The sequence below is a fragment of the Meleagris gallopavo genome, chromosome 19 (genome assembly GCF_905368555.1).
Source record: "Meleagris gallopavo chromosome 19, MGAL_WU_HG_1.1, whole genome shotgun sequence".
NCBI classification, from domain to species: Eukaryota; Metazoa; Chordata; class Aves; order Galliformes; family Phasianidae; genus Meleagris; species Meleagris gallopavo.
Window position 1 is genome coordinate 8,926,335 of NC_139422.1, and position 16,256 is coordinate 8,942,590.

The 16,256-nt window shown below is 37.4% G+C and overlaps 1 protein-coding gene across 14 annotated transcripts in view; it reads right to left on the reverse strand.

The window, feature by feature from the left end:
* Positions 1–16,256, reverse strand: part of DENND1A (DENN domain containing 1A) — a 174,585-nt gene that overhangs the window by 112,804 nt on the left and 45,525 nt on the right. For all 14 annotated transcript variants that reach the window (XM_085239413.1, XM_085239403.1, XM_085239405.1 and 11 more), the window contains exon 5: positions 13,354–13,473. In XM_085239413.1, the coding sequence (XP_085095539.1) occupies positions 13,354–13,473 (120 nt within the window). The remainder of the gene's footprint in view (positions 1–13,353; positions 13,474–16,256) is intronic.

The window sequence follows — 16,256 nt, forward strand, 5'->3', positions numbered from 1 at the left end:
CTGCACACACTCCTCCCACCACTCATTTTGCTTTTTCCTTCGCCATACAAAACAGGAATGCTTAGCTCTGTTATAGCAGTGCTCCTCAGCCAACATGCTGGGGCCTCTGACTGCGCTTCCCCGAGTGCAACATCCATGAATTCAGATCCTTAATTTTACTACTGCTATGATTAAAAGCAGCAGGCAGCAGACTGAGATGAAACAAGAACAAAGGACTTGTTGCAGAGGAGCATCTCCCAGATAAGAGAACCACATTAATTTGTATAGCTTCAGGAAATATACAGAATAATTCGAATCTGTGGTGAACTCAATCTAGGGCAACAAAATCATACCTTCCCCTTGTTCCTGCACATCTCATTATAGTTTTTGGAGTTAGCATGCGGACATTGCTATTAAAAAGGGAACAAACAGTGTACTGTTAAGAACTCAGTCATACTACATTATTATGTGGATTTTTTTTTTTTTTTTTTTTTTTTTGAGTATTTAAACATACAGCACAGACTGCTTGTACTCTGGCCCCATAAGTGAGACCACCAAAAACACTTTTAAACAGTCACCTAAAGAAGATCCCACTATATCCAGTGAAGTGAAACTTGCACCTCCAGAGCAGGATTTGCCTGATCTCCAGGGTATAGTCAGAAAGTGATTCACATTCTGGAGCCTTCTCCTAGCTTAGTCCATTTCTAACACTGCTGTGAATACAGTAAGATCTGCGAGTCTGTGCAGGACTTGTTGCCACCTTTGGAGAAACAGACGAGTACCTTACAGCACCAACCATGCCATCACGAAGGTGATAACTGCACACAGTGCCAGCTGGAGTGCCAGGACTGCTGCGCTTGTGAGCTGTACAAGTAGAAGCAAGTTCACACATTTTCTTACAGGTTATAAACTTTCAAAAACAAACGTTAAAAAAAAAACCAACAACTGCACATAGGACTATGTATGTTTAGCATGACTGCAGTCACAGAAAGATTTCTGTTCTGAGCAGAACTGGAAGAGTTGACAAAAAGCACACATGGAAATAGCTCACTCTGAAAGGCATTAATCCAGTCATGTAGATTTGAGAGCTTAGGACACATTACCTCTTTTATAACAGCATAGAATGGCAACTCCCCCAACCTGCTGCAGCATGCCTTCCAGCAACCCACAGTCGAGGCTCTTTCCATGCCCTCCCCATCTCCATGATCCCCGCTCCCACAGCACAGTCCAGGAGCTGCATGCTGGGGTGGCACAAGGAAGCCCATGCTGGGAGCACTTCGCTTCCTGCTCAGGATCAACAGAAGGCACAGGCAGTGGAACATTAAGAGCTCAAGTGAAATGCACATTTCTCTGTTCTACGGTTTTGAACTTGAGAACTACTACGCTTTTTTGTCAACAACTTTCTTGCAATAGCACTTAGGAACAAACTTCCTTTGGCAAAGTAGCAGCAGCGATCCACTGGTGCAGGTTCTAGAGTAAGATTTGGAAGCATTTTACTATTATGCTCCTCATAATTCAAACTCTGTTTTGCGTCTGCCTTTATAGGCTATTGTTGGCCAGATGGAAAATATTAAGGAAAAAGGATTGCAACTAAATCATTCGGCTGTAGTCTGCTGCCAAAAGGCCCCAGGCTAACTACAAGCAGATTTGCAAGCAGGCTCTGCTCCGTTACAATCTGAGATCTGGCACATCCTTTGCCCTGACTAACAGCAGGAGGGCACAGGGCCAGCTGAGAGCAGCTACTGTGCCAAACAGACTGTGCAGGTCTTGCTGCTTGAATGCTTCCACAGAAAGGGAGAATCGATGGGACTCTTTTGTAAACAACTCCCTGTACTTTCTGGCTGCTACTAACTTCAAAAGTGGTATAAATTTATCCCTCTGCAAAATAAATGCAAATACACAGCTTAGGCTTATTACCAAATCAAGACAGAAATAAACAACAGTGTTAAAGCACAACATCTAAGCTTTCAACTACAAATAATTATGCATAAATACACATATATAATGAAGAACATTTTTTCCTCCAACAAACATTAAGAACAGTAAAGAATGACTGAACAGTAGCCAAATAATGTGTTCTTATTAATATTCTTTGCAACCTCTTATTTACAAGAAGGTAATTAAGTTCAACAATTGGAAAATTTACTCTCAATGCTTATTTCTAAGATACGTATTTCCCAGGGCTCTCCTTCTGTTCAGCTCATATATTCAGTTATCAATCAGCAGGACTGGCTTATCTGGGATGTTCAATGAAGAAAAAAAAGAAAAAAGATATTTTCCTAATACTAACCAACTGTCTCAGGTATTCCTGAGATATTTTATAACATTTTATTCCAGATGTTCCTTCTTTCATAATCTCCCCTACTGGAGCACATCAGGTATGGCTCTCCAGAAGGGACAGGGGTGTGCATGTATCAAGGAAGCAGACTGGTTGGCGTTCATACTTCATAGTATTTAATATTGGAAAAAAAAAAAATCTTGCAATAAAGATCAAACCTCAAACTCAATGGATACAAATCATAGCTGTTTGCAGTGAGGGAAACTCACGTTTCAAACACCATCATCACCCGGTCACATGCATTAAGTTAGGGATGTGAAGGCCTTCTGCCAATCTCAACCATGAGGCAAAGCAATGAGGGTATGCATGGCAAGGCAGAAGAGAAGTCAAAAATGGAATTATTGGATCTCTCAATTCAAGTGGGTTTATTTTGCCACTATGAAGAACAACAGAAACTGAATATAACACAGTAAGCACACTGTGGTGTGCTTAAAACAACGAAACCTAGAAACACAAGACCTTACTCCAAGCCTGTCCATTTCTGGCAAGGCATACAAGGAGCTTGCCATTTTTGTCTGCGTGGTTAAGCAGGGTTCTACTGTATTTAAATTTCAACAAAAATATTTAAACCAATTCAACCATACTTTAAAATTTCAAGCTCAGCTAGCAAAGCTTTTAACAGATCTACTGACACCATAATGAAAACTCCAATGCTTTTCACTGAGCGTCACTTTACAAATTCCCTATTGACTAGTTATTGATCAAGTACATCTAGTTGCAAACAAGAAATTATTATTTAAGAGTTCAGTGGAATTGACTCATTTCAATGTTGGTCTTAAAACTCACATCAACAAAATGCATTTCTACAGCTCTCGTGATGTTGCGTGCAATTTCAAGGAAAAGAAATAAGAGGAAATACTGTACACACTTTACACATTAATAGAAAAGAAAATGCAATCCACATGTAGAATCAACAGGATTCTTTAAGTTTTTTCTTGGTTTGTGACACTGTGCTTTAGAAAATACTCATATACAGAACTATTTCTATACAACTTACACATTTGCACACAAATGTAGAAGTCAGCACATTCTTACAAAATGCACACCCACATGATATTAATTTTGAGTAAGTATTAAGAGTAACAACAATGAGAGGACCAATAAGAGCTATTATAAATTTCTATTGAAGATTTTTAGCAACGGGACATAAAAAAAAAATGCATTATTAAATGCTTTTCCCTATCTAAGACAATTTTATTAAGCGCATTTTATTGAGCATTGCAGGTATTATTATTTTAGAAAGCTAAAATAACTCTAGAGACACTTCCAAAAGTTTTTAAAAGATACCAGAAGAAGAAAAGATATTAAGGCTACCACGAAGGCTAACATTCAGACGTGAGGAACAGTCTGTGATATAGCAGGGATGAAAATGGAAGCAAATAAGCAGATATAACAAAAAAATGTTATTCCTCCTTTCTAGCTACATTTTAAAATAGCTCATCTCTATCTTCTAAGATTGGTAAGGAAAAACGAGAAAAAATTACAGGAAGTTTAGAAAACCATACTGAAAACCATATCAGAAAAGAAACACAAAGCAGATAACTGCATTTAATTGATGTCAAGCTCTCTTTCTACTAGGTTCATCACATTTCCGTACATATTCTGACAAGTAACTGAAAATAAAAGCCAGCGTTTGCTTAAGCAAATCAGTGGGGGTAAAAACCCTGAACTTTTAAGATGTAAACTGTTTTATAAACACGTCAAGTTAAAGCAAAATGCCTGCAACAACTGGAGACCCTTTGCAACCCTGCACACCACATTCATGGAATTCTCACATTTTCCAAGCCACTTTAGATCAATTTCCTCTCAAACACAGAAGAGGAAGTCTAACTGTTTTCCTACAGTTCTAGCCTGTAACTTCTGTGAAGGAAGGTGGGACCTGAGCAGCAAGTCTTGCTCACCTTTTTCTCTATAAGGTTCATGCAAAGAAACTGAGAACGAATCTTCAACTCTTACATTAAATGGATGTGTTGAATTCACAGCCAAAAGGACATTTAAAAAAAAAATCCATGAAGAAGGCAGACAGAGGCTCAATAACAACATTTTTATTAGGTACAATTTTCTTGTACTGTTGAATCAGAGGGATCCAATTTCTCATGACTTATACATGTACTTTTTGTGGCCTCTGCCAATGTGTAATAGAATCAGTTTGCTATTTGCTTTCATCTCTGAAGCATTTTAAGAAGTACAGGGATTCCAGGGTCGATACAGAACAAAGACCAAATAGGTTGTCCAAAAAGTGTTTCGTATCATTTCCAGCCATTACCAAACATGTTTTTGGAAGGCTTAGAACTATCATACAGACAGATATGGAAGCAAAACATTGATTTTCTGTATTATCATTTTATTTAATATATAACTATGGTAAATCCTTATAAGACTGGACTTTCTTTTTTTCTTATTTATTTATGTAGTGATATAAGGACATTTTTTTCCATGCCCACACAGAAATTTTAACAGCAAAACAGGCAAGGGAAAGAAGTGAGGGTAAGTAAGTAAAATAAAAAAATAAAAACAAACCTCTCTCTGCTCTGGGGTTATCCACAGTCACTGCTTGCAGCCTGGGCCTTGTAATGACAGCTTTGAAACTAGCAAAATAAATACTTCCTCCGGCCCTAAACAGTTAACAACTCATTTCTGCAGTTGCACAGTACTTCTTCAGTAGATAGATAGTATTGTGATTGCTGAGGACTGTGACTTTTCCCCTTAAGTTTACTATGGTTCAAAATACACTAAACTAAACAAAAACTATACCAAATTAAATATAGTCACAAGAATTGCTGACTGGAATCACTGATGGTGATAGATCTGATCCTGGCAGTCCTGGTGCCATGTTGCTCTCCATGCAAACCCCCTTCCCAATCTTCCAATTCATTCCAAGACATCCAAAATACAGTCTCAGTTGTCTATATACGCAGAGGTGACAAGGGGAAAAACAGGAAAACGAGTGACAGCAATGTACTTTTTTTGAAACCAATGCCTACGTAACTAGGTTACAAATCTGTGACAGCAGAACAAGAATTCAAAGATGATACATACTGAGGAGAGGAGGCCAGGATCTTATGCCTTCAGTAGAAAAGGAGGTCTGCCAGGGGAAAGCACTTTCCAATTTCATCCATTACCCCACTCCTCCATGCTAAGAAAACAACTAATACTGGTTTACGTAGTCCTGTCCTTGAAAGAAATGAGGTTGATGCACATTTTTATCATTTCTTTAAAGAAGAAACACCATGAAAGCTATTTCAAGAGACACATCAACCTTACAAAGTTCTTTCACAAAATCAAGCCTTTCAGAAATATTTCAACCCAAACTGTAGTATTTGGGTGGTTAAACATTGCAAGTTGCTCAAAGGGTATTGAACCAAAATGATTTTAACCTGCAGAAGAGAAAAAGCTTAAAGACTCATTGTAAATCAATTAAGTACTTCTAATCCCAGTTTAACAACTATCTGCTCCATGATTCTTCACAAAGATCATGCTTTTTGCATACTTCTATTTTGCTTACAATTAAGCAAACTTTGAATTCTCCCTCCTGCATCCTTTTTGAACCTATCTATACCTAATGATGAGAATACCAGCAACATAACTCACTCATGTGAAAGGACATTCTACTCCAAAAATATAACTGAAGCCAAGTGAGTAGTTGCACAGAAGACCACATAAGGAATCACATCATGAAATCATCTCAGGATGCACAAAATCCACCTAAGTGGAAAAATTTGTAAAGAAGTAAGTGTATAGGGCAGAGGACTTGTAAACTCAACATTTTATAGTGGGGTAATCACATTTTTAAGTACAAAAAAGCCAGGAAAAAAAAGAAAAAGGACAACATAAAGGACAGTCAGAATTATAAAAATCCAAGTGTCTTTTTTTATTCCTCCCCCCCCCCAAGCATAAACTTCTGGTCTGATCAGTGGAGGGAGGAAATTCTAGAAGACAACAGGACAATTCTTTCATAATTAAATATATTTATTTATTTATTTGTTTATATATATGCTTTGGGTTTTTTTTCCCCAATTTCTTTCCCTAAGATAACTGAAAGATGTGAAAAGAGAAGTAGCATAATAGCTTTGGGATATTTTTTCTTTAGATTAGAAGGTATCACAACAGAAGTGCGTTACATCTTGGAGCACATACACAAACAGTGGTATAAGGCCCTTAAAGCTGTTTGTCCCCTATGCATCAATGCCCTGCCAGTTGGCAAGCCTGAGCCAGGAAGCTGTCAATTCCAATCAAGTTTAGGCGATGCAGTCCTATTAAAGAAGTCTTGCTGGTTAAGGGGCGTCCACTGTTTCCAAAGCATGGGAAGAAAAAAAAAAAAGGGGGGGTAGGAGGGGGGGGCAGGGGGGAAAGAAGGGGGCTTGAAGGAAAAAAAAGGGCTCTGCTTTCCTGCTTTCCTTAGATTTGAGCTGGCAACTTTCACTGACTAGAGTTTTCAAGGAGCTATGAATGAGCTTAACAAAGGAGTTCTGTGGCTAGTTTCTGGCTGAAATCCATGTCAACAGTTTTTAAGGTCACAGGTCACACTAACTAACATTTATTCCCAGCAGACCCTGCTCTAAACACAAGCTGTAAGTAGTACAAATTTGGAATTTTTCTGTAATCCCTTGAGATATTCCTGATCCTTCCACATGTTTCTGCTCAATTAAAAACAATTCTCACTTTGCACCACAAGAGAGGCCCCTGCTCAGAAATCTTATTCTATCCTAAGAATAAATGGACAAAGACTGCAATCAAAGGAAAGGAAAGGGGGGAGGAGAGGAACTCACAACAAATCACACCAAAAACCTCAAATAACTCCATACAGAATCACATTCAGTTAGTTACATTTTCTGCCATCTGCCACAAACTATTATAGATCCATTTCTTTTTATCTTAGAAAAAGAGTGGTGCAGAGCTTAACTATTTTGGCTGAAAGGGATTTCCACACCAACGTTTCTGCATTTCACTTCAGAAGAATGATTTTCATTTTGGTACAAAAGGCTGAATACCCACTGAAAACTTCAAATCTAAATCTGAGTTCCACGTGGGTATAGCACATTCTTACACCAGTACTGGCCAGTAAGTTGATGAACCAAGGGAAATCTATGCAGTTTTATCTCATTTTTTAACAGAACATGAAGCAATAGAAAAGCCATAAGCTTAAGTTATTAGCACCCCTTCAAGCAATTATAAGTAGGTGCTATAGCTAACAGTTTAACAGATAAAGTAGAAATTCTACTAATTAATTAAAAAAAAAAGAAAAAAAGAAAAAACCACAAGGTTCCTATCACAGTGATAGGAATGAGAGAATTCTTGCTCACTCCAATTCCATCGGTTGACTTTCAGCACACATGAGCCCCTGGGCCAGCACAGCTTCTCCAGCAGCACCTCCCTCGTGGTGTCAAAGCAGTAATTCTCATCACCTCAGTCATGTACCCATGACCATGTCCTCCTCTCAGAATGTTTCATTATTATTGCTGCAACCCTTTCTGATAGGAAGGTAAAAACCAGCACGTAGGCAGGCAGCATCTGAGGGAGAAGTGATTCTGTATGGCCTGGCAGTACTCACCTGACACCTTCCAGAGCTGCTTTTATGTTATCTGAAGCAAAGAAACATTTCAAATTAAATATGGAATCAAATTGAGCAAAATCATATTCGTGTAGAAACGGCAGTTAAAACAGCAACATCTTCACCAGCACAGAGCTGCCAGAGCTCTACTGAGTTCAGCTTCTGTGGAAGTGGAGAACTACAGCAGATGTTCTGTGTGCCTTTACAATTTAAGAATGAATGAAGTACAATGCTTTTGTGACATCCCGGGAAATATATTTAAACGTAATCAGTAGAGTACAAAAGTTTACAGATTTTGGTACTGTACCATAGCAGTAATCCAGTCTGGATTAACAATTTAGTTGTGTTCTTACACAGCCTAGTAAAGTTCTTCAAATACGTAAAAACCAAGCAAAAAAATCTTTTGAAAACTATAAAGTTGTCAGTTTTATAAAGATTCTGCATTAAGGGTTAAAAAAAAAAAATAGTTTGAGTTATCAACATTTTATGTATTCTTAAAGCAGAACTTTTTTGTCCTCCAAAACTGCATGGAAGGACAGAGTTGCCAGGAGCCAGAGAGTCTACAACATATTCAAGAATTTCAGCTGCAAGGAAAGCTTACATGTATTTTTAATTAATACCTTTCTCAGGGGGAAAAAAAAAAAAAAAAAAAATGGAATTCCATTCTTCAATGTCTCCCAAGAATTTAAGCTTCATACGCTTAGCAGCTTCATAGCTTTATAATATACTGTCTTCATACATCTTCAGAACATTCAAAGTACTGTAAGAAACATACTTAGAAACAGTTTAAGTATTAACTAACATGCTGGTAATACCTTTAGCTGTGAGGTTTTCACTCTGCCACCCCAGAAGCAGACCAGAACCAGAAGAGTTTCTCAACCTAATCTTCAAGAAACCAGACTGTGAAATGAAACACAGCACTACTTTTGGCACGCTTACTGACACTAACACAAATTGCTTTCCAGACTGTTTTCCCACCAAAACAATATTCAAATCCATCAGTGTCTGTGCAGTTAAGAGCTCTAGATACAGAAGTCAGCTGAAGGCACAAAGCCCGCGGAATCTCAGCGCCACAACACAAGGAACAAGCCGGCCTCAGCACAACTCTGCACACAGAGGGTTGCTAGAAATTTGAAGAGATCAACTAGCAAGGAGACTAAAAGCAATGATGAAATTAAAATTAAGTGTCAACATGCAAATTCTTGGGAATCAGAAGGTATCTGTATACTTAAGAATACAAGAAAGCAGAAAGTTATGGAATTATATTACATTATTTTCTTTCAAGAACAAACTGTGTACATCTTTGACACCATTGAGGTTAGTGAAATTTTTTCACCCAATGAAAGAGCATTTCATCTACACATAAAACTTTAAAAACATGAGAAACAAGAGCATACCAATTCCAGAACAGAAGCATGGGACATGCCTGATAATGGTGTTAAAAGGATGCCTCAGAACTGTATGAGAAGCAGAGTATGGAATTGTCTCTATGACTTTTTTTTTTTTTTTTTTTTTTTGGTAATAGAACACTACAACTCTTCATTGAATTCAGAACTATTTACACCATTCACCCTCAAAAACCCATTACAAATCCGATGCAAAGTTACACTAAAGCAAATCTATAAAAACAAATCAAAGAAAAAACACATAAAACCAAAACAACAACAAAGCCCACAAAAACACCAAAAAAGTTTCAGCATCTTAATGCACATCCACGAGGATTTATTTGAGCCAAAATCCTGAAGTCCTTAAAAGGCATCTTAAAAAGAACTCTTTAGGTACTGAAATCTTCTTATGATATTAAAATCACCAGATTATAACTCAGAATTTCACAGCTTTGACACTAGCTCTCAACATACTATGCATTCATCATTTGGTAAGGAAAAATATTAAAAAGCACATCTTAAAGTTTTCTAATACATTGCATTGAAAAAGGCAGTACAAAATACCAATTTAACCAAAAGATTTTGATGTGTGGTGGATGAGCTTCTGGGCTTTTTTAATTCACTTCACTTTTTAGAGCCTCAAAAAACCCACCAGACCATCTGTGCCAATTGTTCCACGCTTTTGTTCGCCCTCTGCTGTCTGAAATGCAGAAAGTAACACTCATACAGAGCCGTACAACTCAAAGTGATTCAAGCAGTATCAGATCACTGCAATTTTGTTTTTAGCTAAAAATCAAGAGGGGAAAAAAAAAAAAGAAAAAAAAAAAAGAGGGAAATGAATATGAGAGATAGTCGATGGCTCTGCATTAAAGGAAAACCCCAGAACACCTGAACAATGCAGGTTCTCAACTTACCTATGAGTTACTTCCAGAAATCTGTATGTTGATATCCATAGTAGGAACAAAAGAGATTACAGAAATATATAAATATTAGGAAAAAATATGTTGCCATTTCTTGCAACAATTATGAAAACTATCTTGAAAGCAGATTATTAAACAGTAGCGATTAAAATAGCCAAAAGACTTACACTGTAGAACTGAATTGGCTTTCTGCTGGCCATAGGAGCAACATCCATGACGGTAACATTGCTGCTATTGAACTCCTAGGAATTACTGTACTCTGCACGCACACGAAGAAGTGGCTGGATCCCTCCACATCTCAAGGTCAGGGCTACAACTTACAGCATTCTGAGAACTGTCACAGTTTTCAACTGTTTCCAAAATTCTGACATTTTTTCAAAGCACAAGCTGAATGAAAACAATTTCCTTTTTCTGTTCCTCTTCTATGATGAACCAAAACATTAGCGATTTTCCACCTCCAAACCTTGGCCATGCCCAGACTCACCAAACCTTTCACTGATAAACAGTTGAACATTATCTCCAATAACAAACAATATTGCTTAATTCTTAAATTGTCACTGAGCACAGCAAGGAATACCTGAAGCTTGCAGACATCCAGTTTTCCACTGAGTGTCTACCAGAGACATAGCATGTACAACTCTAACAGAATGCTGCCAGCAATCTCCAATAAAGTACACTGAGGCAATGTAATACTTTTAACTCAGAAACAGTTTAGAAGAAAAAAATTGAGCAGTCTAGTTCAAAAGTGCTGAAGCAGGTAGGGAAGCTTCAAATAGAGGAGCCAAAAAAGTTCTCAAGTCTCTTGGTGAAGACCACATTAATTTGCTGGGCTTAGCATTAAGAGTCCACTGGTTACACAGCAACTGCTCGTGATAAGAAAGGTCTGCCTAGACTTAGATGGTGCAGGTGTAAATGCAATCATCTTGTTGGCAGAAAAAAAAACAGAGTAGAGAACCACATACACTCCCACATTTTAAACAACCTATAATTTAAAAATAAGCAAAGAAGCATTCTTTTCATCTTCACTTGTTTTTTCATAAAATTCTTGCTTGCTTCAGCATATTTTGATGCACCCATTTACAGCAACATCCTTATGAATTAAATTAACTCTGTTATTAAAACTAACTTATCAGAATTGTATAATCCTAGTTATTTCTAATTTCATTCATGAAGGACACCAAGAAGATTCACATTAACAATGGCTGCTGTAGTTCTGGGAACAGAGAAAGTAAATCTGTATGATGCTTATTTATATTCTTCATTATCCTCCAAAACTTACATTCATTTGCATTAAAGACGATCTTTCATTTTCTCATTAGTCCACAGGAGAATGAGACAACAGGAATGAAGCTGAATCCCAATTCACCTACTGCTGTTCCTGCACTGGTTTGGCTGTTTCTTTTAGTTGGTTGAGTTTTTAATTTTTTTATTTTTATTTTTATTTTTTTTTTTAATGTTAGTTATGAGTCGAAGCAGAAGGCATTTAGCTACAACATAACTCCTCCATTTCTTCTTGGCACTCAGTCGACATAAGGGAGCTGACAGCAAAGAACTCTTATCCAGGAGAGATCAAGAATGGACTCACACTAATCGTTTAGACTCATTTCTTAAACTGTGTCTACCCTTTAATTTATCATTAATCAAGACAAGTTACTGTATGTAATCAGGCACTCCCCACACAAGTGAATCAGTTCCCTGTCTGCACAGAGGAACTAGAGAAATACCTCTGTCTTCCATATCTGGTTCACACTGCTGGACTGCCATTGCCGTAGCTGTTAATGGTTGAAAACACTAAAGAAAGGATGAAATGGAAGAAACTACTGACAAAGCACCTGTCATCCCTCCTCCCACACAGATAATTAGTAATTTTGGTAGACTTCACACTATTTTTTCCAAATGTTAGACTTAATCAATGAAGGTCTAGTTAGCGGACCACTGCTGCCAGTGTAATGCTGAAGTACAGGACAGTGAACAGCCGATATCTTTACAAGTCAAGTGCCAACACAAGCTGCACAAATGTTCTCATGTTAAATTACACACAGCAATCAAAATCTATTTCAAAGCATTGCTGGATTCAACTCAATAAAGGCAGAAATGTCTTTGCACTGGACAGCTTCTCTTATATTTTGGAACTCCGTCTCCAAAATACTCCAGAGGAGTCGTATTCAATAACACACATGCAAGAAGGCCCCATTCAGCCATGTGCCACATGCAAAACTCGTACGCCGGGGACAAGTTCTTCTCTTTCTTACACTAGATTCTCCCATGTGAAGAACAAACCAGAAACAACTGAGACAGATGTTTATAATCACTGAGAACAGGGGAACAGGGTCCTCGTTTGTGACCACTTCAACACCATCCCGTCACCTAGCTGATTCTTCACACAGCTGAATCTCAGCTCTCTTTGTCTAGGTCACTGCGCCAAAGCATGAAAAAGCAGAAGACGGATCAATAAACTTATTTAAAAAACAAATAAATAAAAACAAAGGCAGGGTAACATGTAGAAATCTTTATTTCCATAGAATTTTTTTATGGAACTAACATATTGGTAGATATGAAACCTGATTGCACCTGCATCAGTTCTTGTGAAAAATGTAAATAAAGATCACAGACTATTTCAACATGTCCACAGGAGGCGATCATAAAAGCTTGGCTAGAAGTTCTTAGTCTGTACTATGCAAAATGCACTGCTCCCACCTTCAGCCATCCATCTGTATACGGCAAACACTACAAAACCCTCAATAGGACAACATAAAGCTCATACACACAAACTTTCAGAATGTAGACAGCATCAGCTCTGAAGATATTTCCTCAGCTACCAGCAGAAGCATCGTTAATAAAACTTGCATATACAAATGTCCACAAAACGTCTTATCAAGATCAGTTCTGACAGTGAAAGATAACATCTGCCATTATGCAGCGTCATAACAAATTACTGCAAAGAAACATTGATTTTTTTTCCTTCGTCTCATTAATTCAAGAAAATTGACTACAAACAAATATAGTTATCTACAGAAGAATTCAAAGTGCAAGATATCTTGCAGCACTTCTGCAAACGAGCAGTGACTGAGGACCAGATAGGAAAATAATTTTAAACAGCTGGAAATTGTAATTACAATGTAACAATGCAAAGTCAAAACACTGTTTCCCTGTCTGCCAAAAGCTAAACCACAGACTTACCTTAAGATACAGAAGCAGCTTTTGGCCCCAGAAGATAAACGACAGAACCCAAACCTCTGTTTGCTGTCAATGTCTGTAAGGACAAATGTAAAGTTCTGTCCAACTTGGCTAACTGCATGGCTGAAAATAAAGAGAATAAAAAGGAAAAACTTAATGTTGAGCTAACTTCAAGTCAAAGGTATCCATCCGATCTAAGTACACAAGTCCCATAGCATTTCCTCTTTTACTAGCAGGTTGTGTTCGGGGGTTTTTTGTTGTTGTTTTTCCCTCCAAAAAATTAAATCGGAAAGCACATATCCTCTAGAAACTTAAATATGCAAGTGGCTTTGGTGTGGGATGATACTAAGCAATACATTTCTCTTTAAACGAAAAAGGATAAACTATTTTCAAAGCAGAACATACAGTACAAATAAAACCCATGTTCTGTCATGCAGGCAAAATATTATTCTTCATTTGAAAATTCCATTACTCTAAGAGCAAGACAATGTTTCACAAATAACATGCCGAGCTTATTTGACACTTGGATATTGACTTACTGAAGTCTTATATCTAGCTACCAATTCTGTAAGTGTGCCAAATAGGCCATTCCTCAGTGTCCAGCAATTCTGCCCATGCTGAGGACTCTCCTTTACTCTAGCAGCTATGCAATCAGTTAAAGGAAAGAATATACTACTGTGCAAAGGAGGAAAAGATAACTGGGATCAAAAGCATACTGCACTAGAGTCAGCTATGACTGTAGGCATAATTTTTTAAGGCTTTAAAACAATTTTTCCAAGTCATTTGCCTCATCTGTAGGATCTTAATGGCTCCTCAAGAGCAGCACAAATGAGCTCAGAACTTCACGGATTTTGGCTGCCACTCACACCCAGTGGGAAGTACCACGCTAGCCAAATCACCCGGATTGGAAAACTCAGGTAAGTGATGCTCAGAATGGTCACATCAAAAAAATCTGCTTTACGTTTAAGCACCATACTTTTTGAACATTATTTATGAACAGAGTGAAAGGTGTATATGAGGTACACCACATCTACCTAAAGATGACCAAACACTCGTGTGGTGATGGTAAGTTCCATTCAAACGAAGCCGATTCTCCTGTCGCTCTATGGAGATGTAGTTGTACTGTAGAGATTTAAGTTTCCTACTTAACACAAATGCTGACTTCCAGTGGGGAAGTTGTGACTAATAAAATTATTAGCTGACTTTTTAGATTTTCAATTTGATATCTCATAATGATATGAAATTAACACTTATTTCAGGTTGTCTTTTCAGTGAGAACAGAGAAATATGAATAGAATTTACATGTGCATCTTTACAACTCAGTAACAACAACAAAAAAACATAGAATAAAATGTCAGGCCATTTAACTATCATAGTAATGAGCCCTAAAAACAAGCAAATATCTAGAGAAAATAAAGAAAAATAGACTTGCATAAAGAAAAGTAGGATCCATTCAGCACTAAGTGCTCCATATTCACAGAAGGACAAAAAGAAAGACACTTAAGAGCATTTCAGTAGCCTGACAATTAGACGGCGTGAGTACTAATATCCTAGAGAATTCTAACTGTCAACAGAACAGCATTTCCATAAACCATACTGCGCTGGTAGGGTATACCAAAAAATCCCTTACTGGTGTTAAGTTTTATCTGTAAAGCTTGGATGTAATGTTACTATGGTGATTTTACTACGGTGTTTTAGAAGGGGATTACATGCTTAATTTTAACAAGGCCAAAAGCAGAGTGTGTGCAAGAAAAGCATTCTAGCTGACAATTAAAATTATAGAAGAGGAGAAAAAAAAACATGCTTCACTCGCAACAGGAAGAAGCTTGTTTATCAGCCAATTGCAACAAGTTGGTAAGTTCCTTCCCAGCAAACCTAAAGATTTTTGCACTTATGTGATTCATAGAAACTGAACACGCCTAAAAGGCCTTGCTCAACTTTCAGCTGTTAATTCTTTATTATAAAAAATGTAAAATAACCTCTTCATTATCCTGGTTAAAGATGTCTTTCCTTTTGCTCACTCTAACCAAAGTGTTTTTGCAAGACCAACAGAATAATTCCAACCCATGTTCCTAAGGTATCTGAACAACAACCTGGTATCTCCACTATTAGAATAAGAATTTTTAAAATCTCAACATAACAGAGAAATTCCAGTTCTAAAACTGTCACAGCTTGAAACAAGGCCATCTACTCAACTGGAAACAGTACCTAAATATTTGGAATGCCTATCCTGAAAAATGTTTTCATGTTTCTCTCTTCTTTTGTTTAGAAAGAACAAAAATATATTAAAAAAACAAAAAATCACCCGTAGGACTAAGAATTACAGTGATTGTAGACCTGATCCAATGTAGTATTTGTGAGGCATACAGAGAGAGTTATAATTGCTAGAATACAAGTCAACTCCATAAGTCACAGCTGCTAAGGACATTACAGACACGTAGATGAAGAAAATATTTCTTCCAGAAGCAGTTTCTTTCTGTCTTAGAGCAGAAAAATGGTTTACTGAGAAGACTGAGGAGAATTGAAGCACCATCTGAGATAATTTCATTATGGGGCTACCTGCTCACTACTTTCAATAACTTGATTTTAAACGCAGTATGAGAAGTGTATAAAGAAATACTCAGTGATTAACAGTTAATTGAAAGAGATAAATTACTGTACATTTGTCACTTGCTGAGTTTCAGATAAAGTCTCTATGAAGGTATTCAATTGGTTCTAAATCCGAAAAGCTGAAGAAAACTTTTCAATTCAGGTGCACTGTGTTGTTCTCTTTGCCATGGGCCCACTAAATTCATTTGTAGAGATAGAAGACTGTTGCTGTAGCATGCAGGTTAGTTCCTTAGTCCCCACACACAGTTCCAAAGCCAAATTTACATCACAAAAGACAACAGCATGTGTTTATATAC